The sequence below is a fragment of the Anas platyrhynchos genome, chromosome 1 (genome assembly GCF_047663525.1).
Source record: "Anas platyrhynchos isolate ZD024472 breed Pekin duck chromosome 1, IASCAAS_PekinDuck_T2T, whole genome shotgun sequence".
NCBI classification, from domain to species: domain Eukaryota; kingdom Metazoa; phylum Chordata; class Aves; order Anseriformes; family Anatidae; genus Anas; species Anas platyrhynchos.
The window spans coordinates 199,284,102-199,301,847 of NC_092587.1; the positions used below are offsets into that span (position 1 = coordinate 199,284,102).

The 17,746-nt window shown below is 46.8% G+C and overlaps 1 protein-coding gene across 1 annotated transcript in view; it reads right to left on the reverse strand.

Annotated features, from left to right (window-relative positions):
• TMEM135 (transmembrane protein 135) overlaps window positions 1-10,239 on the reverse strand; it is a 178,410-nt gene extending 168,171 nt beyond the window's left edge. The window contains exon 1 of the mRNA XM_038177087.2: window positions 10,034-10,239. Within this exon, the coding sequence (XP_038033015.1) occupies window positions 10,034-10,174 (141 nt within the window). The 5' untranslated portion in view covers window positions 10,175-10,239. The remainder of the gene's footprint in view (window positions 1-10,033) is intronic.
• Window positions 10,240-17,746: the final 7,507 nt, after the last annotated feature.

A 17,746-nucleotide genomic window follows, 5' to 3' on the forward strand; every position in this document is an offset into this window, starting at 1 on the left:
AGTCAGGCATGTGGGAAATGTTTTCTTTCAACCTGCAAGACTGATCCCAGTACTCTGCAGTGTCCCAATACCTACCTGTGGAAATACTGAAAACAGAATGCCTGTTTGTTGGAAAAAAAAAAAAAAAAAAAAACTCCTTTCCTCATTTCTGCACATAATTGGTCAAAACTTGAAACACAGAATACAGGTATGTTTCAATGTAGGTCTTTAGCAATGCCAAGCAATGCCAGAAGACTTTTGAAGGTAATCCCATACCCACAGTACCTCTAAATGAAGGAAACAGCAGGATTAATAGATCACAGCAAGACACAATTACAACCTGTCCTCCAAAATCCTTTAATATACGAGCACTGTAAGGATTCCCTAAACAGCTAATTATGTTTTATGCACCTAGCCCAGACTGGCAGATTCCTCTTTCCTCATTCTGTAAGCCAAACACAGTTACTCTCCAACAGCAATCACCCCAGTTTCCCTAAAGTTTAAAACAAGCTCTGATTTAACTCTCACTACACCACTTTGGCCATTGCAATTTTGAAATATGTTGCTACACAGAAAACTTTCACATAGATGAAAAGCTTTTGTAGCATTTTTTTTTTTGTAAATGAATTAATTTTAGCACTATTGGAAAAAGTAGGGGATACAAGCTACTGTATCTCTATGACTGTTTTCAAGTGAAGGGAAATGAGGGTAGAAAGAAACAACTTTTTTTTTTTGGTACCTTTATGTACAATATGCTATGTGACAATGGATATGGAAAAAGGGGCCACTCCTCTACTAGAATACAAAAAAACTCATGAACATACCCCTCTGGTATCCTCAGTTTTCACTTACATCCTTTAGCTACAGATGCTACAAGAGGCATTGCCTTGGCATAATGCACATGCTAACAGGCTGACCAATATACCGAAGTTGATGGGTTATGCAGTAGGCTAATAAAACACACAACTTGGTACCAACTCTGCTGTACTCCTCTCATGTCTTCTGTCCCTTGAGAGATGTTATAGGAGGATTACCATTAGGGGGTTGGGTTGTTTTCTCATTATATTTTTTTGATTGTGTTTTTGTTTGTTTTGTTTTTTAAACTTTCCATGTCATCAACCCAGCTAAAAAAAGAAACAGACAAGAACACTCATGTACTCTTCGAATGACATCTGAATTACCTTCAGTCCTAGCATCATTCTCATTCCATGGAGGCCTATCTTCACCACTTGTTTCCCTTATACTTAAAAAAAAAAAAAAAAAAAAAAAAAAAAGGGCTGATCCTTCATTCTCCTTGAACTCGGTACAAATTTCAGTAATTTACTTCTTACCTTGAATTCCTGTACTCAGCTGTACCAGCTTAAGAGAACAGACTTACATTTGCTTTATAAGCAGCCCTTCAGGCACGTTTGCTGGCTCCCAGTGATTGCACTGCCTTTGCTGAGATCTGTTCAGTCAGTCAAGGCTGGGCTTTCCCTGGTTTTCACCACTAAGATGCAGAGATGCAGGCTCCAGGCTGCTCCTCGCACCTTTCAGCGTAATGAATTCAGCTGGACTGAAGAATTTAACATTCTTTTGAAATTCTCAAACTCTGCCCCTTTTAAATATAAACATCTCACCAAAGGACTGTTTTTCTTTATTTTCTCCTTATGAGAGGACATTACTGGTCTGTCCTGAAAGCCACCCCAACAGACCAGAACGGTCGCAGCCAGGAATGAAGGTGTTGCAACCAGGTTCTTTCTTTAGTAACACTTAAGGCAACTTTAGTCCTCATTAAACTGGCTTGCAGAAGCAGCTAAATGCAGGAACACGCTGACCTGTAGGTCATTCATAGCCCAGCCTGGAGGTATGGGACACTGTGCAACCCTAAGATGACCAGATACCCCAGCACAATGCAACCACAGTGACTCCATGAACCTCCCTGACAGAAACGTGTCACGGTTCCTGATACCCCCACCCAGAGACCCAAGCTGGCATACAGAAGCACAATCACAGGTAATGATAACATCCTTCTCAGCCTCCCCACCTTACTTCACAGAATTATAGGGGTTGGAAGGGACCTCAAGAGATCATAGGGAACCTGCTTTGGCAGGGACCCGACAGCAGGTTGCCCAGGTAGGCATCCAGACAGGCCTTGAATATCTCCAGAGAAGGAGCGTGCCTTCCAAGTGTGCAGTGGTTCACAGCACAAATAGTAACAACAAATTAATTGCATTTTAACATATCCAGGAATTCTGCGCTATTTTAGAAGACCATCTGGCCAGCAGCCCTCTCACACGCCTCAGGAAGGTGCCACACAGTGACTATGTCTATAGAGCCAGGTAAGACAGGGCTGTTTGGTGCATGCTAACTCCCAGACTGGGCTCAAAACAAACCCAAGCAGCTCTCCCTCTGAGATACCAGAGAGAAAGCGAGGCTGAAGCACCACAGGCACCATCCAGCCTTGCAGTTGCTCTCTGGCCTTACCCCACATGGACAGAGACATGGCCAGGAAAGTGACGTGACACCACTCCCACTTGATTCGGTCTCACCTTGATCTTTGGCTTGTGATGCTGTCTTCCATCCAGCAGCTCTGAAAATCATTCATTAGCTAAACAGGTTCATTCTTGTCATGGCCTAATGTTGACCGGTGACTAATCAGTGAAGAGACCTGCCAGCGTCCACGTGCAAGACTACCTAGCCCATGCTCTTACCAGTACAAAGAGCCCTCCTGTGTTTACACAGAAAGAAAAACGATTTATTCTTGTATGCTTGCTGATAACACACGTATCTAACACTATTGTATAAAACACTGCCCTAGGGAGTTTACAGAATAAATAAGCTAGATAAAATAAATAAGCCTAAGAAAAAGAATAGTGATACACAGGGGTCAAACAGAGACAAAAGAAGGTATCGGCACTGGAATGGTAAGTAGGAGAACAAATTTGAAAGGGTAAGATAAAAAAATCAATGGGCATTTAAGAAACTGAGGTAAGAGTGTTGTATTCATCTCTGGGGCCCCCAGAACAAAGAGGACATGGAAGTATTAGAACAAGTCCAGAGGAGGGCCACGAGGATGGTCAGAGGGCTGGAACACCTCTCCTGTGAAGACAGGCTGAGGGAGTTGGGGTTGTTCAGCCTGGAGAAGAGAAGGCTCCAGGGAGACCTTACAGCAGCCTGCCAGTAACTAAAAGGGGGGTACAGGAAAGCTGGGGAGGGACTCTTTGTCAGGGTGTGTAGGGATAGGACAAGGGGGGATGGCTTTAAACTAAAAAAAGGGTAGGTTTAAGATTAGATATAAAGAGGAAATTCTTGATTCGGAGGGCCTGGCACAGGCTGCCCAGAGGAGCTGTGGATGCCCCATCCCTGGAGGTGTTCAAGGCCAGGCTGGATGGGGCTTTGGGCAACTTGGTGTGGTGGGAGGTGTCCCTGCCCATGGCAGGGGGCTGGAGCTGGATGGGCTTTAAGGTCCCTTCCAGCCCAAACCATTTTGTGATTTTACAAAGGCTATTACAAGTACAGCAGGAAACAACCATGATGTAAGCATGAAAAATACCAAAGATTAGACCAAAATCAATGTGAAACGAGTATGAAAAGCAAGACCAAAATAATTATGAAAAATGTATAGGAAGAAATTTGTACGGGCAGCCTGCTCTAAGGAACCTGCTTTGGCAGAGGCATTGGACCCGATGATCTTTCAAGGTCCCTTCCAACCCCTTCAATTCTGTGATTCTGTGAAACTAATTGAAAGAAATCAATAAAATACAGCAAGCCCCAAGGACCATTACAAATACACTGGAACAGCAGACTCAGGATACACCTGTTCTGTTAAATGACAGCTGAGCAAGCCCCCAGCCCAGAGGAGAAGCCAAATGGACCCACTGGCATCCGTCCTGATCTGGGTCTAGTGCTCGTCACTCCTGTGCTGGCAGAGCTGTCTGGAAGAGAGGTATTTGGAGCTGGAGCTACACTGACAGCGAGGTTGGATCACTGCGGGGCCAGGGCTGGAGCTGTTCCCCAGCTCTTTGTTGTTCCCAGGGACAGGGGACAGAAGAAGGCAGGGGAAGCTGGTGCTGAGCAGGTCACCAGGGAAATCAGGTCAGAAAAGGGGGGGAAGGATCCTGCTTTAAATTAAGCAGGGATGGATAATCAGAGCAGGGAAACGAAGAGGTGAAGGACACACATGACTTGGCAAGAAGTCAGAAGAATGAGCTTTACAGCAAAGCAGCAATCAGACAATTTTTACTGTAGTAGAGGAAGCATCACCATCATATCTGATTACCTCAGATACACAACAAAGCCTTCCTATCACTGACCAAGCATTTACTTCCACTAGAAAACACACACCACCATCAAACAAGTGCCAAAAACCTTCAAACCCTCAGGAAACAGAGGACTTTGCCCTAACGCGTGTCATGAATGGCAGATTTCCCATGCGAGGTCAATGGAAATCAAGGGCAACAGAAGCCAAGGCTTCAGACCTGGCATTTCAGCCACTCATTTCAAGGCCCTTCATCCCCCAATCTTATACAACCTAACCATAAAGTCATATTCTACTCCTAAACTCAGAATTTATATGAAAAGCCCAAATTCTTCAACTCTGAAAACACAAGATTGCACCTCCAATTTTTAAATTTTTTTTTTTTTTTTTTTAAGCATTGTCTGGTCTGGACACACGGAAAGAATAAAGTACACCAACTTCTGATGACAGCTTTTTTCAGCAACATTTTCTTAAAGAGATTAAGGCAGGCAGTTTTAAATAAGTGTAATTATATTTATGGGTGGTTGTTTGTCTTTTTTTTTTTTGAGATAGAAGTTTTTAATTTTACCTTTTTCCCTTGTAGTGTTTTCACCTGGGAGCTTCAATAAATGCTATACATGTAAATACTGAAGACAAAGTTTCAGAACCTTTCTAGTGAGTACCATATCAATATGCAGCACCCATGGCATCTTGCTCCACTTCAGTCCTTAAAAATCTATGTTCTCTTCTACTGTATAGCACAGTTCCAAGCTAAGGACTGAAGAGAAGCACCACACATTTGTCCTTGACCTGCTGGTCACAAAAGACTTACAGATATGAGTTTGCTTTGTATGGGCTGAGGAAGGCTCAGAACTCTGCTCTCCCAGGATGTCCAGTTATTTAGCCAACATACAAAAGGCACCTTCCTCCTTTTTGTGTGAGAAGGCACGAGCAGCTAAGACACAAGATCATGACTGTAAGTGGCTGCAGTAATCAATTTGGTGGATTTCATAACTGTAAATACACATAACAGCAGGCCTCGCAGAAGGCCCACGCACAGGGATGCTTGGTTTGGGAAATGCAAGCAGCCTCAGTTATGAAAGAAGCATTCCTGCCAGCCTCTCCGCATCAGGAAACATGGCCAAAATGTCAGCAAGGCCGCATACCCATCACAATCTCCAAATTCTTCAGCTACCACCTTCTTACCCTCTCATTCCACCTGCAGCTTTACTCAAGTGGTCTATAACCCTAAAAGCTCTCAGGTTATTTTCATGACGCTTCAGAAGTTTAGTGGCTCAAAAAAACAACTTGGAGGAGAGTGCATAATAAGATGTCAGAGTCCTATAAAACTCAGGATTTGCTGGATTTTCTTGTACTGACACAACACACAAAAAGCATAAGCAAGGAGTTAAATGCTATTCCGAAGGAATCCACAGCTTAAAACATCAATCCACGCCAAGGTGTTCAAGTGACCCTTATATCCAGACACTCGAGCTCCACTCGAGCCAAAATCCAGGGATCTGAGGAGCAGCGGGACACCGCTGTCACTTTTCAGGAAGCCATTTCAGGTTGCTCAAGCATCCAGGTACCTCTGGATCTAAAAGATTTTAGAAGTTACCCAGGGTGCTCCAAACCGAGCAGAGCCACCAGCCAGACGTACAACTCTACCCCAAGAAAACCCACATTACCCAGTGCATAAACACTAGGAAGATCCTTTTCCCCAAAGGATGGCATTTAACGAAGCACTGATGTAGCTAATAGATAAGCTTCACATATTAAGGAATAGTGGAGACACGGATGTTCCCACAGGTGTGTTACTGATGGACAGATACGGTAGAGGTACAGCGGTGTTTATACATACAGCCTACACACCCTGAACACAACATAAACACACGCTGTCTTCTGATCTCTTTGGAGAGCGGCCAGATCCGTGGCACTAGGAGGAGGAGTACTCGTTAAGATGCTCCGAAAATGAAAGGGACAGAATTAAGACAACTACATGGTCCCCAAAAACATCACCGCAATTACAAGAACTTCATTCACAGAAATACTTCATCATGACAAGAGGTTACAAGAGCCACAAAGGGAGATGCACTGCCATGGGAAGCTACTTTAGCATAACTTTTCTCACACGGAAACATCCCTGAAACAGAAAAGAGTGTAAAGTGTTGAAAATTGGAAGTATAAACTGTCAATTCAAAAGAAAATTGCATTATAGTTTTCTAGCCTAGAACGTAAAGAAGCGTAACACGCAACAGAAGCCCTGGTATGTTTTCCCTCCAGAATTCTCTCTAAAAACAAAATCTTCATCCAAATCAATCCCTATTTCTTTTAATTATAATGCAATTAACAACACAGCATAGAAGACACTGTCATTAATTACATATTGCTCGAACACATTATGAAACCCTCACTGTAACGCTGAAAGCATTTATTAACATTGAATTATGCCGTACAAGCATTTCAAAAATTACTCTACAACTTCTCTACTGCTAAGTACGAGATGGAAATATATCACATGGAGCATTTCTCAGCATTTTCTCCCACCTCAGTTGCCACCTCTGCCCCTTATATAAACCCTTCCAGGGAGGGAAATTTATTTTATTGTCTTTCCCTCCAACACCCACCATGTTACTGAAGCTTCTCAAGCAGACCTGAGCATCTGGAAAAAATAACGAAGGGTCTCTCATGGCATCTACAAATTGCTATCTGACAGCTACGTATACTTTTGGGGAGTGACATTTCAATTTAGATATAAAACCTACATTTGCTAAACCAATCAACCAGTACTGGAGCAAAATAAAGACAGTGAAATGATTATCTGAAATCTTATTTTTCCAACTAAAAATATACATAAGTACTGTTATTAAAAAAAAACACTAACACGCAGCACTATTTAAAAGCAAAGACTCTTTCTAGCTACTTACTGACAGGCACCATGTTACACAACAAGCACTAGCACCACTCCATCACGGTTCCACCAGTGTCCCACTTGGTGAAGAGCAGCAGAACACCAGAGACACAAGGTGCAGATGTTACGAGTTTAGGCTCTGGATTATAACTGTCCCTAACCACCCACACGTCTCTCCAAGAACGACCTCTGGCAACTTCTCCTCTACTCAACCTACTTCATTTCCACACCAGCTCTTTCATCTACCTTTCTTTGTTATTAGCATGTGGCAACAGGAGGAACAAACAAGCAGAAGGTATTTTACAGGCTCAACAGAAAACAAAAAGTGCAATTTTTGATGTTGCGCTCTCAGATGGGGACTAAGTAGAGCTAGCGACATTCTGAACATCACAAATATGACTACAGAAATAAAATAACTTAAATCCATCCCACTACATGACTAAGAATATAGGACTGACTGTGCTGTGCAACTGTTTCACTTACAAATACAAGGATTTCAAACACAGCTTTAAGTCTGCCAAAGAATTACTTAGTGATGGCTCCTAACTTAGGAGAGCTCTTTCCCTGCCAAGCTACTTAGTGTGCAAGGCCTTCCCTTCACCCTCTGCAGTCCCTACTGCACCCTTTCACTCTTCACCTTCTGCTGGCTCTGGTGCTCAGTAAGCCTTCATAAAGAGTCAATTTGATTCATTAACGTAGCTGAAAATTCAGCTAAAAGCAGGGCAGTAAACTTTTTTCTGGGTTAGTGAACAAACCTGCTCAGGGAGGACCATGATCAAGTCCGAGACCACACAAAGCAAGGAATACAGTTACGTGTCTGGGAGCACTGGAAGGTGAGGGCTTCCTCCCTCTGTAGGTAACCGAGATTTCAGAGCAGCTCAGGTTTAAATTACTCTGGTAGGTTAAACATCATTAATAAAAACTTCAGAAAATTAAACGCTGTCAATAAGGCAGTGTGAACACTGATGCAGTCGTTTTGCACCTTGCATGACACAGGTTGTAAAGGTTCCCATCCTACCTCAGATTTGTGACAAGGCAGTTGCGGGTCCACAAATCAAATAGAATGGAAAACAAATGGGGATTTGGGGTTTGTTTTACTTTTTAAAGAAAAAGGGGGAGTTGTCCTCCAAACTCACAACTGCAGGAGCTGTGACGTAGCTATGAGCAGGGCTTGCTTACTAGGCTGAACAACTTTGATTTAACCACGAAGCTGTTTAAGCTGCTTTCTCCTTAGCCACACCTGACAGATCACCACTACAACCCTTGTGCCTTACATCAGGCCCACTCTCTGCAGGTACAAGTGTTCACGTTCCTGCATGGCAAACTGCATCAGAAAACAGATCAGAGGGAAAAATTACTGGGTAACGGCAGGGAGGTGGAGAAGAGGGAATGTCCTTCTCTGCACTCGTGTCCTGAGCCAGCCCACTGTGCCCTCACACAAACAGCTGCCACTTCTGTTTGTGCCAGCTCGGTGCGCAAACCTTCTCTGCCAGACATGGCAACTGCACAGGTCCACCCCGCTACCAATCAGTCACTTCTCTTAGCGTGGCATTCGATATTGCCACAATTTTCAAAGTATGCTTAAATTCATTACGCCAGGACTGCTGCAATCCCACTCTTTCCCTTCTATTTCACATCTTGATCATTTTATTGCACCAGCACTGGTACAGAGCAGAAAGCACAGACTCACTGACCTGTTTTTCTGTATTTTAGACTTCGTTTGCAGCCGGCTCACTGCTCAGCCCTCTGAGCACCGTTACAGGACAAACACAAAGGTGGGGACAGCAGGAAGTGCTTACCTGCAGCAATCCCAGCAGAGATCAGCTTTCAGGATACGTTTACACAGATGGGTGCAAACAGATCACAGTCCCCTACCTACGCCCTAACTTGCTGGAAGCAAGCCAGCCACAACCAAGGTGATATAACTGAATCTAACTGCGTGCACAGCCTAAAACACCTCACCTGTACGATCCTCCCTAACTCCTCCAGCCTCAGCATGTATTTTTAGCCTTGCTCTTCATTACGCAGCGGAACCTCGCTGGATCCTAAGGCACTGATTACCCAGACTCTATTTCCAAGGTGCCACTGACGGAACAACACACGTGCTTTGCTCTTGGCCTCCTAAGCACAGAGAAGCGAGGAAGACACCCAGCACCCTCCTACCTCACCAGGTTCACCCCCAAAGCATTTGCTGCCACCACCAGCCCTGAACCCCCCCCCATTTACAACCTGGAAGCAAGCTGCACCCCCAGATAACCCAAAACAGCCTTTTTACACCCCACTTTATGCCCTGCAGCCCCAAACCCTCAAAACAGCCTTTTCATACCCCACTTCAAAACCCTGCAGCTCCAGACCCCCAAAACAGCCTTTTTACATCCCACTTTACATCGTGCAGCTCCAGATCCCCAAAAAGCCTTTTTTATACCGTGCCCCCAAATGCTCCAAAACAGCTTTTTTTTTTTAACCTTTTTACCCCACCTGAGACTGCCCTTACACCTGCCCTACCTCACCTCCCCCAGCATCCCCCAGACACCCCCCAAGACCCTCTCCCTGCTCCTCCTCACACACCCCACACCCCCAAAACACGCTCCCCTCACCCCTTTAACCCCCACACCCTCCCCAAACACCCCCTTACCCCTTCCTTTTCCCCTCCTTCTCTTCCCTTATCCCCTCCCCTTACCCCCCCTTCTCTTTTATTACCCCATCCCCTTAAACCTCTTCCATTACCCCTTCCCCTTTACCCCCCCTTCCCTTTAACCCTTGCACTCCCCCCTTTACCCCTCCCCTCACCCCTTTACCCCTTCCCTTTACCATTTCCCCCTCCCTCACCCCCCTCAGACCACCCAGACCCCAACCCCAACACCCCCCTACACCCTTTCTCCCCCCCCCTCCCTCCAAACCCCCGGGGGGGGGCTACCACCCACCAGGTAGAGGGTGCCGTAGATGCGGAGGGACTCGGTCAGCGCCCCCTGCGTGACGTGCAGGACGGCGAGGGAGCAGCGGGGCTGCCAGGTGTGCCCGATCTCGTAGCACCCGTGGGGGATGGATTTGCTCAGCGCCGCCATCTTGGGGACGCTGGCGGGGGGGGGGGGAGCGCGTCACGGCCGCTGCCCGCCGCCGCCGCCGGGGTTACTCGCGGGCAGCCGCGGCTCTCGCTCCCCCCCCCCCCCCTCCCCTCGGTCTCTAAGCCCCGCCCCCCCGCCGGGCTCGCGTGAGGCCCGCAGCCAATCGGAGGCCGCTGGGGGAGGGGGGGGCGGGGCGCGGGAGGGATGCACGTGGGGGGGGGGAGATGGAGGGGGGTGAATGTATGGGGTGGGGGGGAATGTATGGGGTGGGGGGGGTGTAAATGTATGGGGGGTGCAGATAGGGGAAGGGGGGGGTGTTGTATGCCCTGGGGGGGCTGCAAGGCCTGGGGGCTGCTAAATCAAGGGGGGGGGGTTGTAAAAACTTGGGGGGCTGCAAATGGGAAGGGGGGGGAGTAAGTCTATGGGGGGGGATATATGGGGCGGGTGTAAAGCCTGGGGGCTGTAAATTGAGGGGGGGGGGTGTTGCAAACCTTGGGGGGCTGCAAGGATTGGGGGTTGCAAAATGATGGGGTATAAAGGCGGGGGGGCTGCAAATGGAGGGGGGAGTTGCAAATCTGGGGGTGGGGGGGTAAATCTTAGGGGGGGGGGTTGCAAAGCCTGGGGGCTGCAAACAGGGAGAAGGGGGGGGTGATGCAAGCCCTGAGGGGGCTGTGAGGCCTGGGGGCTGCAAATCTATGGGGGGGGGGTGTAAAGCCTGGGGGTTGCAAACTGGGGGGGGGGGCTGCAAACAGTGAGGTGCTGCAAAGCCTTGGGGGTATGGGGGGGTTGCAAACAGTTGGGGGGGGGGCGTATTGCAAAGCCTGAGGGTGTTGCAGAGCCTTGGGGGGGTTGTTGCAAGCCCTGGGGGTTGCAAATCGAGGGGGGCTGCAAATGGGGGGGGTTGTTGCAAACCTTTGGGAGGCTGAAAGCAGGGGGAAAGGGGGGTGTTGCACACCCTTGGGGTGGGGGGGTTGCAAACTCGGGTAGGGGTCTGCAGCTGGGGGGGAGGGAGGCTGTTGCAATCTTCTGCGGGGGCTGCAAACCCTTGGGAGGGGTTGCGAACAAGGGGAGGAGGGGGGTGTTGCAAACCCTTTTGGGGGGGGGTTGCAAACTTTGGGGGGGGAGGCTGAAAACGGGGGGAGAGGTGGGTGTTGCAAACCTCTGGGGGGTGTTTTGTAGGTGCTGGGGGTTGCAAATTGAGGGGGGAGGGTTGCAAACCGGGGGGGTGGGGGGGTGCAACCAGGGGGAGTTGCATCAGTGTCCCGGACAGCCAGGACCTTCGGCTTGCCAGGGGGGTCCTGCAGCTTTTCAGCACCCCCTCGGGGGGAGCAGCTGCCCCTGTGGCCTGGGCAGTTGCAAAACTGGTGCAAGAGTCCAGCGTGAAATCCTGGTTTATTTGGGGCTGGGAGTTTAGGGTACGTCCCTATGAAGGGACAGCTTGTGTGGGTGCAGGCAGGGCAGGTTACTTCAAGGCCCTTGGTGGATGAAGGATCCCAAGGACCCTCTGCACTCAGGTGTGGGCTGGGAACAGCTCCATGGCAAGGAAATTCCTTTTGTGGGCAGAAATGGCAACGATTGCCTAAGCTATGGGTGCTGGCTCTCTTGCTTGCATGTTTTGGCCCCGGTACCACTCTGGGCTCGAGGCTCGCTCGCTGCCTTGTGTTTGTGGGCCGGGAATTGAGGCACGCACCAGAGCAATAATGGCCCAAGCCGACGATTTCACGGCTGACACACGGTTCTGCAGCCAGTCCTGGTGCTGGAGGACTTGGTTGGGGAAAACACCTCCTGATGGAGGAGGACCCAGCCCCGTCCTCGTGCCCTGGTGGGACCGAGTCGCTGCCAGCCCGGAGCAGGAGGCTTTCAGATCTCTGCCAGCTGAGGACGGTTCTGGCTCTGTGCTAATGCAGAAGAAGGCACAGAACTGACCTTGTTCCAGGCCCTTTTCCATGGGGTTGCAATGCTGGGAAGGAGCCCTGGGGTAAAAGTAGCATGGGAATTGCCTGACAGCCTGTGCCAGGTCGCTCTGTCCTGGGAGAAAGCTTACCCTCGGCTGGAACTGGGACCACGTAGTCTTGGAAAAGGAGAGTCACTGGGGTTAAAAAAGCACTGAGGACCTTTAGTTTTACCTCCCTAAGTACCCAGGGTTTTCAGGAGCTGTCCTGGCTGCATACCAGGAATAGCAGGCTGGCTGTAGCACTACGAGAACGAACGCCAGGGATCCGTCCCTTGGCACGAGGCTGAGTGATGTGTCCCAGGCTGTCCAGGACTTGCCCTGTAATGTCCGGGTGTCCTGGAGAGCGCTTTTCCCAGTCCCAAAAAGAGCAGCAGAGGGTGAGCTGATCGCCAGCAGCGTGAATGACAAGGAGGCGAGTGCTCAGCTTACTCCCTGCTCCTCCCTAATGCAGCAGTGTCGGATGTACCAGTGCATCCGGGTAAAGAAGATGTCCTAGGACAGCTACAACCACCCAATTTCTGTCCCTTGTGCCACACACAGGAGCAAGGTGGCAGAATCCCACCGCATTGGACTCTTTTTCCTCCAGGTGATCACATACCCGTCTGCAGCCAGGCTGGCAGAAAGCTGCCCTCAGGCACCATTCACTCCTCCCAGACTTCAGCAAGAGCCCTCAGCTGTTGGACAGCACTGCAGTCCTCCAGGTTACCTGTGCTGATGCTAACCAGTTAGCTAACTGGTACCTGGTTAGCAGCAGAACAGGCGGCATCAGTACTGGGGGGCTTGGGTAGCTGCTGCTATGTGAAGACCAGCAGTGCCTGCCTGTCCAGCTGTCAGTGGGTCTTGTGGTCTGAGAATATTCTTCGCTGTTATCTTCAGTGTCTGCCTAATCTGGCGTCTGCAAGTGAAATTACACAGTTCAGCCCATGGCAGGAGCTGGATGTGTGAAGAATTTCACCTTCCTTCATGGTAGGAAGGCAAAGGTGTTACGAGGTAGGCTGGGTGGGGATCCAAGGCAGTGCATTGAACTGATTGGAAACAAAGCAGAAAAAGAGGGGAAGGAAAGAAGGAAGGAAAGAAGCAAGGAAGAAAGCAAGGAAAAAATAAGCTAAACAAGGAGCTCCACATTGCAACATTGCAGGCGGGGTTGTGTTCCAAGTGCATTGGGATCTGGGAATCCTTCCTTCTAAATATTTCTAAGTATCAGAGCAATCTGGAAGCGTTTTAACTTGGAAGCAATGCAGTGCTTTGCCCTCTCTGCTCTCAAACTGCTTTCCAGCTTGTGGGCTTTTTTTGCCATGTATTTGTTTTCTCCCTCGGGACAGGTGATCCAGCTTTTCCCTGCTGCTTGTGTCGTTCTCAGTGCCTGACCCCACTTCTGCCAGTAGCTCTTCTTACCCACTAAGAGCTGCTCTTTCTGGCAGAATTAGTTTTTTTTGTTTTTTTGTTTTTTTTTTTTTCCAATCACTTCTCCTTTTCCCTCCCAGTCTTCCACTCTCATTGTTTTTCTCCTTCTGCTCTTTTGCCATCTGTGTGATTGTCTCATGCCTCCATTATAAAGTTCTATGAAATCCTCGCTGAAAATTATCGTGCTGCTACAAAAGCTGGGGATTAGATTCATCCTTCAGCTCAGGTCAGCGGAGGTAATGTGCAGATACATTCATCTGCTTCTTTCAGGAAACTGCACAGGAGTTGGGAGATGTGGCTGTGCCGTGTGCTCTCTGGGGTGCTGTCAGAATATTGCCAGGATATTTGCAAAAAGGAGCAAATTTGTGGAGAGAGCTGAAGGCCTGGAGTCTCACACCATCAGTCATGTCTAGGGACAGTCAGCTTCACCCATCTCCATTTCTTCTCAAGATCTGGGACAAGTGATAGGTATGCTCTATAATTAGCTTCATAGATAAACCCCAAGCTTACAACACAAATAATTTCCCTAATGCTTGAGATGCCTGTCTAGGACAGCATTGAGCTGGCTTTACTTTCCCCAAAGGACAGGACTGAAGGACCCTGCAAGAAGCACTTTTCACCCTTGTCTCCAAAACTGTAAACTTAAACCATTTTGCATTATTTGAAAAGAGATTCTCTTTTGGCTTACAGTCATAAATGCTACTTGCTCATTTTTTTTTTAGCAGGGAATAATCTCAAAATACCCTTGTGTTTGCTGATACTTCAAGGTAAAAGTATCAACTGGAAGTCTTCCCATTTTCCAGATGTAACGATTTCCAAAATAAATATGGGATGGGTTGTGGGATAATACCATGTGAACATTTTAATAGAGACAATAATGTCCTCCAGTTGATACAAATCTGGACTGATTCCAGACATAAATGTTGTAGTCTTTCTTACAGGGGTACCAAGGATTACATCAAGAAAACAAAACCATAACGTTCAACACGCTGATCCTGCAGGCTGACCCAAGAGATGACATCCTGGGCTATATTCACACTACTAGCTTCGGCAGAATTGTGCTTTGACTGTACATGTATTTCTCCCTCTGTTCCTGGAGACAGTGATTTATTCTTTCTAAATCAGGTGACAGAATTGGCTAAATTGAGTCGTTAAAGGCTAAATTGTGCCACTGGGATTGCTAAGAGGCAGTACGTGTGGAGGCTGTTCCAGGAGCATCCTGGAATGGGAGCTGAGACCCAAAGCATCTGCTTCTCTCTTTCTTTCCTGCTTTCCAAGAAAGTGCTTTCTGTAGGTCTGAAAGGAATGCAAGATCACATCTCGCATCCTCCGAGTGCCTCAGCCTGCTTGAAATTCCCTCACCTGGATAATAAAGGTTGGATCTCTGCCTTCATTTGGCCAAAACCTCTACAAGTCATTTTTACCCCACCTGGATGGAAAAAAAAAAATCTTTTATGGTGGAAAAATCACGTGCTATCGAAACGTATGTCTGCCCATGCTCTCTGCAATCCCAGTGCTGTCTCTGCAACTCTTCTTTCTCCATCATCCTCCCTTCTTGATGTTTATCAAATTCAGCAGTCAGGAAAGACCTGTCCTGCAGAGCTTCCATGTCCTCCATTTCTGCGTGCCAGGTGGGGGCAGCATCCTTCAAACATGCAGATGGTGCTCACCTTTCTATAAACGTGAGTGGGAAGGAAGAGACCAGGCTGGGCTCACACACTCAGAGGCAGCATTTGTTGGGTCTCTGCTCCTGAAGTCCAAGAAGTGAACTACAGCTCTGGACCTCTATTGCCTGAGCTTCCTGACTGCTAATTTACCGCCCAGCTCTTTTGGGGGCCTCTTGAATGAGTTCTGAGACAAATATGCTATGGAGAGGTCTGGCCCTAAGTAGGGCAGCTACAAACCAGTCATCACCATTTGCCCTCGGGAGCAGCAGCCAGTCGCTGGCCATGCTCTTCAGCCCTGTAGATGCAAAGCATCTTTCCCAAAGTGGGAGAGAAAAAGGAGGCAGGAATGAATGATGAAATCCTTAAGTAAAACATTTTGTTTGCTCTGCCTCTGCACCCATTCCCATCTTATTTGAGGTTATTACTGCAACATTATTTATGCTTCAAACACAGGAATTTTTTCAAAGTCATGAACAGCTCCATGAACTTAAGAAAAGACTCAGAAGGAGTCGTTCTTTCTCTGTTTGAAGTCCTAGCAGACTTAAAGTTTCTGTAATAAAACTGTCAGTCCATAAAGTTAGGCTGCTAAGACCACAGATGAAATGTAGTTATTCTAAAGCAACTGAGCAGCCAACAGCTCCTTTGAAAAGTAGTGATAGTTTCTAGGAACCCAGCACTTTTGAAAAGTCTTTCAATTTAATCCTGAGTTTTCCAGAGGAATAATGAACAGTAAATTTCAGTGACTTAATTTTCAACTGCTCATGTTGAAATAGCCTTAGGACTCTGATCGCTCCTGCTGCCAGCTCTCAGACATCTCAGCAGTAAAAATCAACTGCCTAAGCAGCAGCTGTTGAATCACCGCATGTTGCAGGTTTGTATTTCCAAGAAAACTGGCTGTGATTTTAGGTTATCCTGCAAGGCTGGGTTGATAAACTGCATTGACCTTCAGCAGGACTCTGGACATCCAAAATGGTGAGCCAGGTGAGTGGCTTGGAGGAGACTCTTTGAGGCAAGCTGCCCCCTTTGCCTTTATTTTCAGTCACCCTTTGCTGTGAGGCTTCTTGAAAGTTCTTCAAACTGCAAATGAAGGAAGCAGTGCTCCCATGATTACTATTAGCTTTTCGAATACTGGATTTAGACCAGTAGATGTGGCTTTAGACATCTGTGTTTGGACCTTTTGTCAAAACCAAAAACAGTATGAAAATTATCAAAATCGGTCGTGGATTTGTTGGGACTGCAAAGCTGCTGATCACACCGGCAGACTCTGCTTTTGGTTTCTCTCTGCTGGGCTGAGCTTTGAACGCACATGAAAAAGAATGGAGAAGTTGAAATAAGCCAGTTAAAATTCTCAAAAGAACTGTCTTTAAACACAGAAGCATTCAGAGAACAAAGCCTCCTTTTCAGCACTCCTGGCTCTTTCCTAGGGGCCGTTTCTTACAGTTCTGCTAAATCAGTTGAGAAAGTCACTAAAGCATAGTAACATCGCTGTGTTCCTATGAAAAAAGCACCAAAGATCCTTGAGAAAACTCTGAACAGCGCAGAAAGCAAGAACAAATGTTTTATATATGTGGTATTGTTAAAACTCCCAAGTGGCATAAATATAATAAACAATAGTGAAGAATGGGATATTTCTGCTTGTTTCCACACACTCAGGATGACCTAACCTACCTCAGGCATGGTTCCACTTTGTGACTTGTGAGTTATTTGATCGTTCCAAACTTGTGAAAATAAACACTATTATTCTACTGTTCTGCCTTGTGCGTTCTTTTGTTCTCTGTAAATAGACTGAGAACTATCAAATGAAAGTAAATTATAATGAAATACAAATCAAAATGCAAAGTGCAGATAAAACAAAAGTGACACATGGAAAAATGCAATAAGCACAAAAATAATGAAATGGTAGACTCGTCACCGAGCACAGCTCTATGCTCCAGATGACTTTGTCAGCGTTTTATGGTTGAGTTCTGATCTCATTTGCAGAGGTCTCCTGCTGAGACTTCCCTCATTGTAACTCTGGCATAGCCAAGATAAAAATCTAGCATTTGAAAATTAGGATTTTCAGAGAAACCTGTGAGAGTTGCTCAAATCCCGTTGGGTTTCAGTGCAGGCTGGACACCTAACTCAGTGCTTCTTTTAAAAAATCCCCTTCATAAAGGCTATTTTAAACAGGTTATTTCTTTCCCTCCCAATATTATCTTCCAGACAATATTTTTCAGTGTTTTGTCAAGTTGTAAATAAAAGCTCTTGGTGTCATCTTTGTACCTGAGTACCTAGCTAGAAGACAAGAGCTTGAGTGTAAATTCTTTCTTGGGATTGGTTTTGCTCTTTGGGGTTGGCTAAGCCCAGAAAGCCACCCATGCCTCTGTGTAGCAGTAACATCTCAAAGCCATGTTTGTAGATCATTTAAATATTTGAATATCAAATATTTGTCCAGCTTTGTGCACATCATGTTAAGAATTACTCTTGTTTATAACATAAATGATAGGGTTTTCACTGCTCACCAGGTGAGTTCCTTTTACAGTCTGATGTATGCCACTATAAGGAAGC